The 17153-nt window shown below is 43.3% G+C and overlaps 1 protein-coding gene across 5 annotated transcripts in view; it reads right to left on the bottom strand.

Annotated features, from left to right (window-relative positions):
* The window catches only part of DCDC2 (doublecortin domain containing 2), a 70261-nt gene that overhangs the window by 28996 nt on the left and 24112 nt on the right, over nt 1-17153 (bottom strand). For all 5 annotated transcript variants that reach the window (XM_084850135.1, XM_084850131.1, XM_084850132.1 and 2 more), the window contains 5 exons: nt 10870-10946; nt 10653-10784; nt 4295-4441; nt 2993-3047; nt 1212-1362 (listed from right to left, as the gene is read on the bottom strand). In XM_084850135.1, coding sequence (XP_084706261.1) covers nt 1212-1362; nt 2993-3047; nt 4295-4441; nt 10653-10784; nt 10870-10946 — 562 coding nt within the window. The remainder of the gene's footprint in view (nt 1-1211; nt 1363-2992; nt 3048-4294; nt 4442-10652; nt 10785-10869; nt 10947-17153) is intronic.

Here is a 17153-nt window from a genome sequence, read left to right as displayed (position 1 = left end):
CAAAACAATAATGCAGTGGGAAATAGGAGCTATGGGTATGACGCCACTTCCAGGAGATGTAAATGTGGCTTCCACAAAATAAAACAGCCAAAGAGAGGATAGCAAAACCAGAAATTAGGCCTCCAGTTCCAAAGAGCAACAACCTATCCATCTGCACTTCTCCCAAGTTCATTTGGCTGCTTGACAGCATCAGACGGTTATTCACCCAGCTGATACTGTGATCAGTTCCCCTGTTCTCCAGGGCATCACTGCTTGGTTTTTCACATCTGCAATAATGATGGAGGGCACTCAGGAAGACTTTGAGCCATTTAGCCCCCCCCCCCCCCTTTGCTGGTGCTCTTAGTGGCAAGCCAGTGGTAAAGACTGACTTACCCTCACCCCTGGTAGTTGTTGTGGTGGAGAACCTACTGACCCGCTCCCACTGTGAGTCCCAACATGAAGCTATCTGAGAGGAGTAACAAGTAGCGAGGGATCCATATCAGCTAACCATCATATGAACAGAGACACAGATGAAATACACACAGTCTTTATTGAAAAGGATTAATTGTGGACTGGCCATTATTACATAAAAATGGGGTTGCTACCCTTTTTGTTCTTGCAGAGCCCTTGGTAACTGGAAGCTGATGACAGAACGGTGAGAGAGCAAATCCTAAATCAAGTATGGGTGATACCTAGCCCTTCAGATGTTGTTGGACAGAAACTCCCCTCACCCTTCACCATTAGTTATGCTGGCTAGGGCTGATGGGAATTGCAGTCCAACATCTGTAGGGCCACAGATTCTTCACCCTTGCCCTAAGCAAACACAGAATTCTTACGAAGTTCCACTCTTCCCCTGCCACATATCGACTCGAGCTGATTTTTCATCTTGTACTGGTGGATTTTCAGTGTAATAGTAATGTAGCACTACCCCACTGTACCTCTGAGTTTGCTGGTGCAAAGGGGTTTAATAGCAATCCTATCCTTGCAGGGGGAGGTGGAAGTGTAACTCATGGACAGGATTATCCCATCAGTCTGGGGGAAAAAACTTTTAAAAACTTGAAGTTAAGATGCTCATGTTTAGAAACAGTCGTCTTTAGGAAAATTCATGCTCGCTCATGATAAAAGTACAAGAATCACAAATAGCAAATGACTTAGCTTTATGGCAGCCACTCTTAAGGTTCACAGCTAATTTGTTACTTTCCAAGATATAATAATGGACTTCAGGTACTTACCATTATCTGAGAGAACATAAGATTTGGTCACTGCTTTTACATTTTCTTTTGATTTTGCAGGGTCTTTAGACTCTTGATTCTGTCCATGCTTTTCCTTTCTCTTTGGAGGCTGAGGAGAGAACACTGTGTCACCTGTGTCAGTAGATTTTGACTGGTGTGAGCATTCCATTAAAGAAGAATAAGAGGAGGAAGAAGAAGAAATAGAAATAGTTCACTTAATTAGTGAAGACTTGAAAATGAGCTTCTAAGGGCGCAATCCTATTCAGATAGGTGGCCGCCTCCAAACTCGGAGGCGACCGCCTATTAGGGATGTTAGAGAATTCCGCCACGGATCCCAGGGGGGCCGAATTCCAGTGAATTTGGCCCCCGGGAATCCGTGGAGGAACGGAGCAACCCGCCCCACCACCCCGCAAAAGCCCCACGAAACGGAGCCTACCTGGCTGCGGCTCCGGCTGCAGCGGCTCCAGCTGTTGCCAGGCAGCTGCGGACGCAAATGGCGTCCTGAGTAGGGGACGCCATTTGCGTCCCTATGGTAGCCCATGATAGGCTACGTAAATATTTACGTAGCCTATCATGGCTAAAGCAGGGACACAAATGGTGTCCCCTACGCCATTTGCGTTCCCGTTTTCTCCATGATAGGCTACATAAATATTTACGTAGAGTATGACGGCTAAAGCGGGAATGCAAATGGCGTAGGGGACGCCATTTGCGTTCCTGCTTTAGCCGTCATAGGCTACGTAAATATTTACGTAGCCTATCACGGGCTATCATAGGGACGCAAATGGCGTCCCTTACTCAGGACGCCATTTGCGTCCACAGCAGCCCGGCAGCGGCTAGAGGCCCCGCTGCAGGTTGGCCCGGCCAGCGGCTCCGTGGCCTGGCCGCGGAGCGGATCCAGCCAGGCGGGATTCCGGGGGGAGGAATGGATTGCCTCCCCCCCCGTCAAGGATTTCGGAGGGAGGGACGGAGCGCCTCCCCCCCACCGCGGATGTCCCAGGACGAAACCATGTAAGTGTTTCGTACATCCTTTCCGCCTATCCAATGCAAGGCAGGAGAAGCACGGAGGGGATCATTCCCTCCACACTCCTCTTGCCCTGCATTTTCAGCTAGACAGACGATTGTGGCTGTCTAGCCGCGGGAGCAAGGAGCAGGGAAGGGGGCTGCTGTATGACACATAGGATGTGTCGTACAGGCAGCTACACTCTCCCCGCCCTGGAACGCCCTCAGACACACCTCTTTTTGGACGCTCCCTCTTGCGAGCGTGGAGGATGGCGCTGTTCCGCACTGCCTCCAAGGCAGTTTGGAAGTGGGGAGAGGTCAGTTTTCCAGGCTCCGAGGTCAGTTCCCAGAACACAAGATAACCTATGGCCATCTAGCTGCTGTCTAGCAGCCATAGGATTGCTCCCTAAGTATCTCTTCCAACTGTACACATACACATGCTATTTTATCATTAAATGTTCCTGAAATGTATTACCCAGACCATGGTCAATAATACACTTCCAAGGCAGGGGTGGGAGGGCTATTCTCCTGTGGCATCAACATTGTTTTATTTTAGGTACCTGCTGAAGACATTTTTATTTAAGCAAGCCTTCCCCAACTAATGAGCCACTGTTTTATTGGCACAAACAGATTTTAAAGGTTTTGTGCTTCTTGTCTTTGTACTTCCCTGCCATATCTGAAGAAGAACTTTTGTGTGCACCCAACAAAGGAAAATGGCATCCCATCTGATGGAAATAAACATGGTGCTTAACCATGAAATATATATTAAATTTGATACTTACGCTCCCCTTAGACTTTCCAGATCCACCAATAGGAGGTAGTGAGGATGATTTTGAACTGTAGGAACAAATAATGATATTTTAGGTTCTAAACACTCAGAACAGTCTCAGTATCATGAATTGTTATACTGAAACAGCCCATCTATTGCCAACAAACAGGTGAACTTGTTGATAATGAGCACACATTTGTCACCTTTCCAGTCAGTGCCATTCTATCCTGATTATTATCTTTACCAATATTTTAATTAGCAATAGAACATTTTCCCAGTGATATTTTGTAAAATAAAAATTTAAAGTATTTCTGCAATAGCACTTAAATGGAAGAACATTAGGCCATAATCCCTAGAGAGCGTCCATAGGAGTTTTTGGATTTCTCTTTCTGAAGCTGTAGACACTGCTTCAGGAGGGGTACTCCCAAGATCCGATACTCGGAAGCCTCCAAGATAGGTGGCTTCAATTTAGTTGGTGGCAACCCAACACAGTTGTGCCCTTATGTTGTTTTTAATATTTAAAAATGATTAAAAATTCCATCACTGTCTGTATTGATTTTCATGGGAGGGAAAGAAGGGCTGCACCCCCAAAATGGCTGGTAACATGCAAAGACCCCACAGAATATACTCTGCGAGATATATGAAATAACTGAAATGCTATAAATAATTCCAGCTATCCACAATCCATGGTACTGAAAAACCAACATGCAGATAGTTATATGGAGGTGACTGCTGAAGAGCAGTGCTAGTAAACAGCCCTTTTTTGGTGGTCTAAGAAAGACAGTTGTGAAAGATAGTTACTTTTTAAACTTAACCAAAAAATCGTTGCTCAAGAAGCAATAGAGAACTGGATGTAGAAACAGACAAGGAACACCTGAATTGAGAATGCTTGACTGTACAACTTATTCAAAGGGGAACTTTAGATTTAATATGGAACCTTAGAGGTTACAGTGGCTTAATGTAGCTTTACTGCTTCTTCAGTCCTTCTTTATCACCCTAACCTGTTGATTTGGATCCAATTAATATAATAAAATTTTATCTACACAAGTAATCCCAACCATTACTAGGTACTTGCTCACACAGGCAAGCATAACATGGGAATTAGGCAATCAAGGATACAAACATCACCAGCAGTTACAGCTGTTCCGTACGGTCTGATCTTTCATATACCTATAGCACCCTAAAGTTAGTAGAACTTATCTATGACAAGATATGGCAATATCTGTGATTTGCTGTAGCAGGCATTTGGGTTGATGACATTGTGTTATAGGTTTATGTTCATAAATATGGTGAGAACAAACATACATAAACTTACCCATAAGATCTCCTCATTGTGGACTTGCTGAACAGTAATTCGCTATAGGGCAATTTCTTAAATTTGTCTCTCCCAACTGCTACATAAAATTGCCCATTTTCCAAATCCAGTCCACTCTCAACACGTTTTCCATCTAAAGTGTAGAGCCTGCAAAATATATATAAGTTTCATACTGAGCTTTTTAATAAATGCTTTTTTAAAACGACTGAAATGCAACTCCCCACCCTCCAAAGAATAAACTAATCACAGCATCGGGTCTACTTTTCCCCACCATAGGAACAATCTCAATTAAACAGGAAATAATTATTAGCAGAACCAGTAACAGAGACCCCACCAGATGTGTTGCTCCATTCATTCAGTGAAGCTGAAGTTCTCAGTGAATTTGGCCCAAAATTGATGCAAAAAACTAGCCTAATATATCCATTTAAATGTTACAAGCTGACTTATTCCAGTGACTTTTCAGGTGGTCTCTTATCAGTACTTCTCAGCATGTAGAGTCCCTTTCTCCTTTTGCTACAAACTATGATAACGGTGCCCATTTTCTACAACAATTATTGAAATCAATGTCATCAATAAGCTCAGTCACACTGTTGGCTTATACCTACATGAAATTAGAGATGTGTAATATTGCAAATATTGTGTAATGCATAAACGTGCGTATTGCTAATCTACGACTTACTCTTCCCTAAAACGCTGAAAATTAAATTTTTCTAGAAGCCCTGGCTTTTTGTGTGTGCGTTGTTTCATTTGCAAAAACCAGCCTTGGCTTAAGCATTTTCCTGTCACTTTAGAACAATCAAAAAGGCCAATTTACTGCATCTCTTATGCTAAGCGGATCATTTCTGGCTCACCAAATATCTTGAGACCCATTGCTTCATACCTGCACCACTAAATAAGAACCACTAGATGGGATGTAAGGCCAGCTTATATATAATGATCTTCAAAAATGCTTATGGGAAATTACTGTAATTTAAGGATTCAGCAGTCTGCTGATCAAATCCTCAGATAATTCTACAGTTCAAGTCCCACTGAAGGGTCATACCACACTGTGAGGATAAGAGCACAGACTACTGTAATTCTTCCATATACTTCCATGCTGCTCCTTGACTTTGTCATCTACTTAATTTTTCAACATGCTTCTCAGATGAGCAACTCTTGAGGTTGTTGCTTTTTTTAAGAAAAACAACTGAAATCAACATTCAGCACTTGCCAGATTTAGATAGAATACATCCTAAGATTTGTTAAAGAGCACACAAAACTACTTGAACGTACTATAATTCTGATACCATGACCAGGCTATTGTGCATTTAGGCTGCAATCCTTTATATACTTGCCTGGGATTATGTCCCATTGATCTCAATGGGGCGTACTTCTGAGTAGACATACGCAGGATTGCACTGATCACTGAATTATTGTTTGGCATGCAAAACACAGAACTCATTATAGCAGGGGTCCCCAACTTTTTTTGGACATTTGAGAATATGAGAAACTGCTGTAGGCACCACCGCAAAATGGCTCCCACGGCTAGTCACATAATGGCTACTGTAGGGGCTTGGCTAGTCAAAACTGAGTATAAGCAGAGGAGGAGTCTGAACTCCAAAGCCAATCCACATATTTGACCCCACAGAAGCACAACAAAATATGCATTTAAGGTTGCAATCCTATGAATGCTTACATGAAACCCAATGGAAATTACTTCTGAGTAGGCCTACACAGGATTGCTCTGCTCATCACATCCACACACCTTTTCCCAGCCCCAAAGAAAAGGCAAATGCCCCAAGCCCCAAAAGAAAAGGAAAGGTTTTCCCTACTTCAACCCTAGGCTAAGCCACTCTGTTCCCCACCTGTCACGCCTAGTTCCTCCTCCAGCATCAGAGCACCAGCCCAGAAAGGTGCTGTGTGTGTCTGTGTACACGCATGCACGTGTGTATGTGTGAAGAATAAGAGAAGCAACCAGGAAGAGAGAGAAAAAGAGCAAGGCTAGCGCTGGAAGGAGGAAGAAATAGTGAGAGAAAGGGATGAGAGGGAGAGAAAGAACAAGGCTAAGGATTGGGAGGGAGGAGGAAAGAGCGAGAAAAAGAGCAAGGCTAGAGGCTAGGAGGGGGAGAAACAGCAGGGTAAAGAGGTGGTGGGAAAAGAAATAGTGAAACTAGAGGCTAGGAGGGAGGGGAAAATATCAAAGCAAATGGGTAGAAAGGAGATTTAGGGGACACTAGCAGTTGGAAGTGGAGAGAGAGACAGAAAGTGAGCAAAGGGGAAAGGTCTGGGTCAGCAGAAGAAGATTGGGTGGGGCCAGAAAGCGACTCTTTCTTTCTCTGCCTGCCCACCACAACAGCTAATCAGTGGCAGGTTCAGGAACAGGAAGGAGAACCTCATGCTCTGACATTTTTCAAGTGTTTAAATTAAAAATAAAATGTTGAGGGGGCAGGGAGTGGAGGTCCCCATGGGCACCATGTTGGGGATCTCTGGTGTGGAGTGACTGAAAGTTACATGAACTAGCGTGACAAGTGAGACTTTGTAGGAAGATGGAAATGCAAGTCTTGGAACTGGAGATGAGGCATACAGCTGAGTCCCTTGACCAGCAATATTGAAGAATGGTGATATTCTTGCGTTTGTTCAGAGATATTTATAAAAGGAGCTGGTGGTAGAATCTGAGACTGCCACTGTTCCTTCATGAATTTTAAGACTGCGAACAGAAGATACTCCCTCTGTATTTTCCCAACTATGTGCAGGTAGCAGAAGCTGGAGCAACTCCTATGTTTTATGTTTGTACAGGAAAAACCTGGATGTGAGGGAGCTCCCTTTTGTCCATGGGAAATATTCCATCCTTACATTTCTGAGTTCATCCCTGTAGTCTCCATATCCCTGTAGCCAACTCTGCCTGGAGTAGCAGGACCCATTTAGATTGGGTTACAGAAGTCGCCATGGTCGGGGAGCTTTTCTTCTGTGCTTACATTTGTGGCGGTGCCCACAATAGTTTCTCCAATTCCCAGATATGCCCATGGGTACAACAAGGTTGGGGAACCCTGCCCCACACTTTCCTTTTCTTATCCAATAAACTAAACAAGTGGATTTGCCAATATTAATACATAGATAAGAGAGACAGAGAGAGACAGAGAGAGACAGAGAGAGTCAGAGAGAGACAGGGGTACTGTGGTTTATGTTGACCAGCCAAAGATTTGCTGCTCTATGGTGGTGATGATGATGTGAATTGGTTATTTGTTTCCATGAACTGGAAACTGGTTATTTGTTTCCATGCACAAGTCTTACCATCTGTGCTGTTACTGATGTGTGTAATTGAGGAAAAAGACCACACTGTGTTGTTCAGATCAGTCTTGGCTGTACTGAACCTTTAACATTGTATTCATTTATTTAATGAAGAGTTTTATCTTTATCAGTATCAGCAGCCTTTACTGGAACCTTGACTAATGATAGTCCAGTTACCATAAAGTACAGTAACTAATGTTAATTATTAACCAATGAAAAATTTCACTAACTTGTTTAGTGTGTTCTCTTAACATTTTAAGAAAGTGAATACAAAAGCTGGATTTATAAGAAACAAAGAAGATTTTTTTTAATGTGACGTTCGAATGTCTCCCATTCTGTACTAAATCCACCAAACAACGACTAATTACATAAAATATTAGTGTTTTCCAAACAAAACCTTTCTCCTGCTAGACCAGGTGTGGAGAACTTGTAACCCTCCAGATGTTTTGGCCTACAACTCCCATCAGCCCTAGCCAGTACAGGCAATGGTGAGGGATGATGGAAGTTGAAGGTCAAAATAAATTGCCCACCCCTGTGCTAGACCATTATTTGCCTCCAAAGGAGGACTGGATACCCAAGTCAAACTATGGTTTCCAAGTCTGGTTTGGAAGCAAACTATGATCTGTAGTAACCATAGTTTGCCTGATTCAAGTGTCACAGCAAACTAAGTTACTCTGAACTAGGAAGTGAAGGAGGGAATTTGAGCAAAGTTGGAAAGGAGGGAGCACAGCAGCCCCAAACAAATTTATGATGAATAAATTGTGGTTTATCCACAATGTTAGATCCAAGCCAATATGATTTCCCCCCAAGCATTCTCCTACAATTACCTGAACCTTTTAAAACAGGACAGCTGCAGCTTTGCCAGCTCGACTTGCAGGTTCCTCTGAACCCGACAAATCTGGCAAAGCGCTGGCTGAAAATCTAACCCATGCTCATAATATTATAAGCTGAGGACCAAATTACACATGATGCAGAGCATGTGGCATCTTTTTTCTCACAGTGAGGGTGGATAGGGAGTTGTATTTATTTACTTACTTACAAGATTTATATACCACTCTACATTCAACAGGATGCTCGAGCGGTGATTAAAAATAAATAAATAAAATAGAGAATTAAAATATTTCAAATCAGATTATAACAATAAAACCAATTGTTAATCAGGGAAGGCTTATTTACATAAAAATGTCTTCATTAGGCACTGAAAACAAAACAATGTCAGTGCCTGCCTGACATCAACAGGCAGGGAGTTCCACAGAGACGTACACTGAAGGCTCTACTCTGAGTGGATTCCAAATGGACAGCAAGACTGACACTGCAGTGCTCTACAGAAAGATGGCTTTACCCCCTTCCCTCCATGTAATTTTCCTGATGGAAACTGACATACCCCAGAACTGGTATCAGCCAAGGACAGGGGGAGAGTACCTGTTTTGTACTAGTCTTTTCCTTCATCTGAGGCTAACAGGAGATCCAGAGGTTAGGGTGATCTCCATCAGGGACAAAATGTGGAAGGAAAGGGTTAATCCCAACCCCTCAGCACAGCACCCCCAAAGCTAATGCCTCCCACAAAGCTTTTTTAAGTCTTAAAAATGACACTGGAAGATCAGATTGCAGACCTCCTGTGGTACATGAAGTTTGGCCCTCAGAAATGTATAAACACAAGGGGGGAACAGAAATAATGTCCTTTTAGCAGAAAGAATTCACAAGGAAACAGATGAAGGCCTTGAGGGACTTCACTCTTAAGCTTTATGAGAAGAAACTCTTGTAGCTGGAATGGGGAGGACCACACAGACTTACTCCAAGGTGTTCCAGTGCTCATAATGTTCCCTGATTTTATTCTGCTTCTGAGGAACACCAGCTCAAATCCTAACTGCCTGGTAATTTGTGGGGTGTTCCTCCACCCTCTTAATGTATAACAAGTTAAAAGAGCAGAGGATGAGGGGAACAGATGAGGGATAGTTGATAGATGTCTATCATGCACAGTACTAAAGAAATCAAGAGGTATTGTTGTTCAGTCGTTAAGTCGTGTCCGACTCTTCGTGATCCCATGGACCATAGCACGCCTGGCCTTCCTGTCCTCTGCTCTCTCCCGGAGTGTGCTCAAGTTCATATTCATTGCATCGGTGACGCTATCTAGCCATTTCATCCTCTGCCGTCCCCTTCTCCTTTTACCTTCAATCTTTCCCAGCATCAGGGTCTTTTCCAGTGACTTTTCTCTTCGCATTAGGTGGCCAAAATATTTGAGCTTCAGCTTCAGTATCTGTCCTTCCAATGAGCAGTCAGGGTTGATTTCCTTTAGTACTGACTGATTTGACCTCCTTGCAGTCCAGGGGACTCGTAAGAGTCTTCTCCAGCACCACAGTTCAAAAGCATCAATTCTTCGGCGCTCAGCCTTCCTTATAGTCCAGCTCTCACAGCCATCAGGAGGTATTGCATATCCCTAAATTTGGAACGTTCCATAAACATTTTCACAAGCTGGTAGCTGTAGTGAATCTACAAATGTTTTTCAAAATGACAGATAAGCTGTCATAGCAAAGACATTTTTGACCTGTGTGACGCTTTAGAGCTGTGAAACTCATATTCTGAATATAAACTTTCCTTTCATCTTCCAGGCCTTTCCTGTGCTGGTATTACTGGACTGCATTCCATCAGTATCTCTGCCTGAAGACCGGAAAGTTTCCTAATGCAGGACTTGCCTGCCTGATCTCTTCACAATACTACCTCTATCAAATCTTATACAGTATGTACAGCACCATTGCTGCTCTGCATTTAGAAAATATTTTAAAGCAATGATGTCCAGAAAACATAAGTATTTTTCAATCTGCCTATACGGAGAGCCACTTACAGGACTCTACCAGCCAGTAGCTTACCATGCAAGACTGTAAAAAGAATACCACTTTCAGGTGCCACTGCTGAGCATCTAGTGAGTACATACAGAAGGTTCATGCACTTAGTGACAGCTTCTACCATGTACCAAAAGGGATGGAGGCCCAGATCATCATGTACAATATGGTAGTACCTTCACCACTAAAACCTGGCCCTGTTAAGTTTGGTGGGAATAATCTGATATCCACAATATGCAACTTTGTCTTACCTGTGCACAGCTCCACTTCTGAGTGTAACTTTTTCAGTAACCATTTCAAGAACATGATCCCACTGATTTAGTGCTTTTCTTGGGATGAAAAGACGCACCGCTGGGCTTATGAGGTCACCATTAGCAATCAGGCTAAAAAGATGATAGAAAGTTACAAGCAGTTGGGTGTTTTGCAAAACAATGCCAACCAAACGACCTATCAGAAAATACTACTTACAAAACAGTACATGGCTCCTGAAGTGGCTTTCGAAATCGTGCAGATACATTGATTCTACTGTGGGTAACTGGCTTCACCTGAAGACGAATAAACAAAACAAAACACCATGGGTTTATTCTGCATTAACTTGTCTTTAAGATAGCTTTGATAATCTTATTTATTTATTAATTACATTTCTATACGTCCAATAGCCAAAGCTCTCTGGGCAGTTTACAGAGATTAAATCTTCTGTTATTTTTCCCCAATACCATTTTTTCTAACAGTTCCTTAACATACTTTGTACTTCCATCAACTTAACATATTACATATTGCTCTGCATTTGTACTTGTCTTATTGTTGAATTTGTTTTTCCTTTCTCATCAAACTCTTTATTTTTCCTCTTCATTGTGACTGTGTATTTCTAACCATGACTGACCTGATCTTCAGAAGTTAATTAGTGACCTAACTAATTTGCTAGTGGGTGTTGCCAAGTCACAAGAGTGCTAGCCTCCCAGTGTTGTCACCTTCTAATTTCTTAGGTGTTGCTCATAGTTCATGCTCAGCAGCTTGGAAAGAAATACATGTCTCACTTGATACTATGGCCAAATACCAGTAGACTTTTAAAAACCTTATTTATCTTCACAGCTTCTTACATCCAAAATTGTCAAAATACTTTGCAAGTGAGGTTTAGGCCTGGTTGGACATACAGTGGCAAGAAAAAGTTTGTGAACCCCTTAAGATTGTCAAATATTTCCAACCTAAAATGTTATTGGATCTATCTAACCCCATAATCCTAGATAAAGTACAATAGATAACCTGATTAAACTAATGACGCACAAACATGCTTTTTCAACATTTATTCATCCAGAACTGATTCAGTATTCAATATCCTTGTGTGAAAAAGTATGTGACCCTTTAGATTCAGTACCTGGTGGCAGCCCCTTGAGCAGCAATGACTTCATGGAAGGATTTCCTGTAACTATTCGTCAGTCTCTCACAACAGTTTTAAGGAATTTTGTAGGGATGTCAGAGAATTCCGCCATGGATTTCGCCATGGAATGCACTGGCATTCGGCCCCCCGAAATCTGTGGCGGAAAGGCCTGCCACCCCCCCGCCCCCCCGCAGATCCCCCCCAGGACGAGACTTACCTGGGGAGGATGTTCCGGGTGGTGGCAGCTCCGGCGGCTTGTCTTCCGACCAGCTGCCGCTGCCACCGCCACCGCCATTTGCAGTCTGGCGTTTGGGGTTTTTTTTGTTTTTTTTTACAGAGACGTGATAGGCTATGTAAAGACTTACGTAGCCTATCAGATCCCGGTAAAAAAAAAAAACCGCATACGCAAATGGCGGTGGCTATGGCCGCCGCCATTTGCGTTCCTTATTTTTCGCCGTCTTAGTCTACGTAAATATTTACATAGACTATTACGGCGAAAATAAAGGGGAATGCAAATAGCATAGTGGGCGCTATTTGCATCCCTTTTTCATTCGCCGTTTTAGCCTGCGTAAATATTTAAGTAAATATTTGCGTACGCCGTTTTTTTTTTTTACCCAGCAGCCACCGCAGCCGTAAATCCGGCTGCGGACGGCCCTGGCCTGGCCGGCTGCTCTGCGGAGCCGCCGCAGAACACAGCCGGCCATCGAGGATTCCGGGGGGGAGGACCGGATCGCCTCCCCCCCTGTCGAGGATTCTGGGGGGAGGGACGGAACACCTCCCCTTCCACCATGAACAGAATCCACGGAAAGGTAAGTGACTTTCATACATCCCTAGAATTTTGGCCCATTCCTCCTTACAGAACTGCTTCAACTCGGTGACATTTGAGGCTTCCTTGCAAGAACAGCTTGCTTCAGCTCCTGCCACAACATTTCAACAGGGTTTAGGTCCAGACTTTGACTAGGCCATTCTAAAACATAGAATTTCTTCTTCCACAGGAGTTCTTTTGTAGATCTGCTTGTATGTTTAGGATCATTGTCTTGTGGCATGACCAACTTTCAGTTCAGCTTCAGCTCACAAACAGCTGGCTTGACATTCTCCTATAGAATTTTCTGATACATTGCAGAATTCATGGTTATGTCAATGTTGGCAAGCTGTCCAGGTCCTGAGGCAGCAAAGCAGGTCCAAAACATCACATTCCCACCACCATGCTTGACAGTTGGGATAAGATTCTTCTGTTCAAACTCAGTGTTTGTTTTTCACCAAGCATAATGTTTCTCATCAATACCAAGAAGTTCTACCTTTGACTCATCTGTCCAGAGAACACTGTTCCAGAAGACTTGGGAATCGTCTATGTGATCTTTAGCAAACTTAGGATGGGCAGCAATGCTCTTTTTAGAGAGCAGTGGTTTCCTCCTGGCTATTCTCCCATGAACACCATTTATGTTCAGTCTTGTTCTGATCACTGAGTCATGAACACTCACATTAGCCAAGGCGAGAGTGGCCTGCAGATCCTTGGATATTACTCTGGGGTTCTTTGACTTCCTGCATGATTCGCTGGTTTGTTCTTGGAGAAATTTTGGTAGGATGCCCACTCCTGGGTAGGGTGACTGTGGTCTTGAACCTTCTCCATTTGTAGACTGTCTGACAGTGGATTGGTGGAGACCCAAATCCTTAGAAATGGTTCTGTAACCCTTCCTAGACTGATGAGGAGCAATAACTGCTTTTGTGAGGTCCTCAGAGATGTCTTTTGATCATGGCATGAAGTGTTTCCACACAACCATATGGTGAAGTTCAAACTCACAAAGTTTCTGATTCTTTTATAGGATGGGGCCTCCCAACCTCACCCCTGAAGATCTACCTAATTAGTTAAACATCTGATTCTAATTATTCCCTTTAACTTAGCTGATGCAACCAGGGGTTCACTTATGTTTGCACATACCCTGACTCTTAAGTACTCATAGACATAATATACCTTGACTTCAGCAAAGCTTTTGACAAACTGCCCCATGATATCCTAAGAAGCAAACTAGCTCAAAGTGGGCTAGATGAAACAACGATCCAGTGGATCCACAGTTGGCTACAGAATTCGACTCAAAGAGTGCTTATCAGTGGGACCTTCTCAAATTGGGGAGAGGTAATGAGAGGGGTACCGCAGGGCTCAGTCCTGGGCCCAGTGCTCTTCAACATTTTTATTAATGACTTGGAGGAGGAGGTGCAGGGAATGCTGATAAAATTTGCAGATGACACAAAATTGGGCGGGATAGCTAATACTTTGGAAGAGAGAAACAAAATTCAAAGTGATCTGGATAGACTGGAGCGCTGGGCAGAAAACAACAGAATGACATTTAATAGGGATAAATGCCAAGTTTTGCACCTAGGAAAAAGAAACCAAATGCACAGTTACAGGATGGGGGATACATGGCTCAACAGCACTACAAGCGAGAAGGATCTTGGAATTGTTGTCGATCACAAGCTGAATATAAGCGAACAATGTGATGTGGCTGCAAAAAAGGCCAATGCTCTTTTGGGCTGCATTCATAGAAGCATAGCTTCCAAATCCCAGGAAGTACTAGTTCCCCTCTACTCAGCACTGGTTAGGCCTCATCTGGAGTACTGTGTCCAGTTCTGGGCACCATACTTTAAGAAGGATGCAGACAAACTGAAGAGGGTTCAGAGGAGGGCAACAAAGATGATCAGGGCACTGGAAACAAAGCCCTATGAAGAGAGACTGAAAGAACTGGGCATGTTTAGCCTTGAGAAGAGAAGACTGAGGGGAGATAAGATAGCGCTCTTCAAGTATTTGAAAGGTTGTCACAGAGAGGAAGGCCAGGATCTCTTCTTGATCATCCCAGAATGCAGGACACGGAATAATGGGCTCAAGTGACAGGAAGCCGGATTCCGGCTGAACATCAGGAAAAACTTCCTGACTGTTAGAGCAATACGACAATGGAACCAATGACCTAGGGAGGTGGTGGGCTCTCCCACACTGGAGGCGTTCAAGCCGAGGCTGGACAGCCATCTGTCAGGGATGCTCTGACTTGGATTCCTGCATTGAGCAGGGGGTTGGACTCGATGGCCTTGTAGGCCCCTTCCAACCCTACTATTCTATGATTCTACGATTGTTTGCCTGATTTATACATCGTTTTATTTCACAAGATATGGAATTGGTTAAGATAAACCCTACTGGATATTTAGAAAAGGACTGGTTTTGAGTCACAAAGTCTATTATGGCACAACTATGACATTTCCATAATTATCATTAGGGTTCACAAACCTTTTCTCACCATTGCAATATATCCGGGCTTCTTAAGCTGAGATGTGCATGAGCCTTGTGTTCTCATGCCCCTTCCCTCCACTACAGCATAATACAGAATAATACATACTGCAGGTTTGAAATCACAGCTTTTTCTATGTGCTGTATTCACTGCATGTGACTACAAAGGATGGTTACAATCTATATTGGATTGCCCTCTGTGCTGAAGAGCTAAAGTAGCATTGCTAACCATAAAGAACAAACCACTGAGATTCCTATGAGACTGTAATTAATTAGTTTCTATAAACTGATGAAACCTATCAAAGCATCTCAAAAGCACACCACAGCGTAGAGCACAGACCAGGCTCTGGGCCAGGGGTGGGCAACTTTTGGCCGTCCAGATGTTTTGGCCTACAGTTTGCATCAGCCCTAGCAAGCCTAGCCAATGGTGAGACATGATGGGAGTTGCAGACCAAAACTGGAGAGCCACAAGTTGCCCACCCATGCTCTAGGCCCTTGAGGAAATAAGCCATCCATACAGTGTTAGGGTGGGTGGGTCACATAGTATTTGATGAATTCTGTATCATCCAAATATACACATCGCAGAAATTTGCCTATTAGATGAATCTCTAATCAAAGAGCCATCAGGCTGCTTTGGTCTGTCTGGAAAACAGCACATGCGATTCTAAAATAAGCAGATCATTTCGGAATGTATGGTGCGACTGAGGCATTTCTTTTGAGAATAATTACAAAGTGATGCTAATTTGCAAAATATATTACAATGTAATATGCCTCTGCCTGCACACCGAAAAAATCCCCAAATCACAACCAAACAAGGTTTTGATAGGAAAACCTATCGCATTAAAGTGTGCTAAAAAGTAGAACATATCACAGTCCTCAAAGTAATTCACTCAAAATATTAAATGCAACTTGATAAACACACACACACATCCAAAAAAACCTGCTGGTTTAAGACCAGAGTTAAGGCTATCTCATGTTGCCTCAAGCTCCACACAGCCAGGACATTGGAAGCTAAGGCTGATGGCTTAACAGATGTGCCACGTGATTGGTAATGATGATGTTGTACAATATCACTAACTGTGCTTGCTTACAACTTGCCCTGCGTGCACCCACACTTGCCCTTGGTCTTTCAGGCCCAAATCCAGGAGGATGGAGTGCCTGAAACCAGCAAAGATGTCCCACATTGTTCTGGTCTTCTGTTGCTTTATGAAGCTTCTGAACCTTACTGTATTACTAGAGGAATCCTCCTGCGAGTTGATCCATGCCTGTGTGTTGCTTGTAAGCAAGCACAATTTGTGACGTTGCACAACATCATTACTGATCATGAATCACATCTGTTAAGCCATCAGCCTTAGCTTCCAATTTCATGGCTGTGTGGAGCTTGAGCCAACATGAGATAGCCTTAACTCTGGTCTTAAACCAGCAGACTTTTTATCATTGAATTTCCCTTTTTTTAAAAAAAGGAAATTTATTACAGTGCTCTGAAAAAGCAAAACCAAATGCAAACAAGTCATTAACTGAATAGATATGTACAAATGAATAGAAATGTCCCTGCATGTTCTGAATAACTTACTTCTGAGTAAGCCTACAGAGGATTCAAGCATCGCTCCCCCCCCACACACACCCACTCTTCATCAGTGGTCTTTCAATCAGTGAGAATGATTCCCTCAGCCTTCAAAATTATCTCACTCCTATCTCTGTTGAGGGGTAGTTCCCTTCTACCCCTCCCCTGCTGTCAGAATGCTGACAGGAACAGTGGAATTCCTCTCAAAATACTGGAGTACTGGCAGCATTCTAGCTTCAGAGGCTTTCTTCACATGGAGCTTTTATCCTGAGATTGAGCTTGCTCCCTCACGGAAGTTTGCGGGCTCTTTACATGATGCTGTGTCCCTCCAGGGCGTCTCCTGCACTAAATGCCCTTTGTTCTGTTTTTAAATAGATTGCAGATAATGAGCTATCAAATTACACCATTGTGTTCCACTTCAGTTTCCTCCATGAAGAATAAAAACAGCAAGAAGAGGAGCGAGATCAATGAAAGATAATGGAAGACTCCGATATGGGGAGAAGGAGGGGGAAGGAGAGGGGGAAAGGAAGCGGGTG

The sequence above is a fragment of the Heloderma suspectum genome, chromosome 4 (genome assembly GCF_057233095.1).
Source record: "Heloderma suspectum isolate Gila_16-S chromosome 4, 16-S_ref, whole genome shotgun sequence".
NCBI lineage: Eukaryota > Metazoa > Chordata > Lepidosauria > Squamata > Helodermatidae > Heloderma > Heloderma suspectum.
This window is presented reverse-complemented; position numbering and strand designations above follow the sequence as displayed.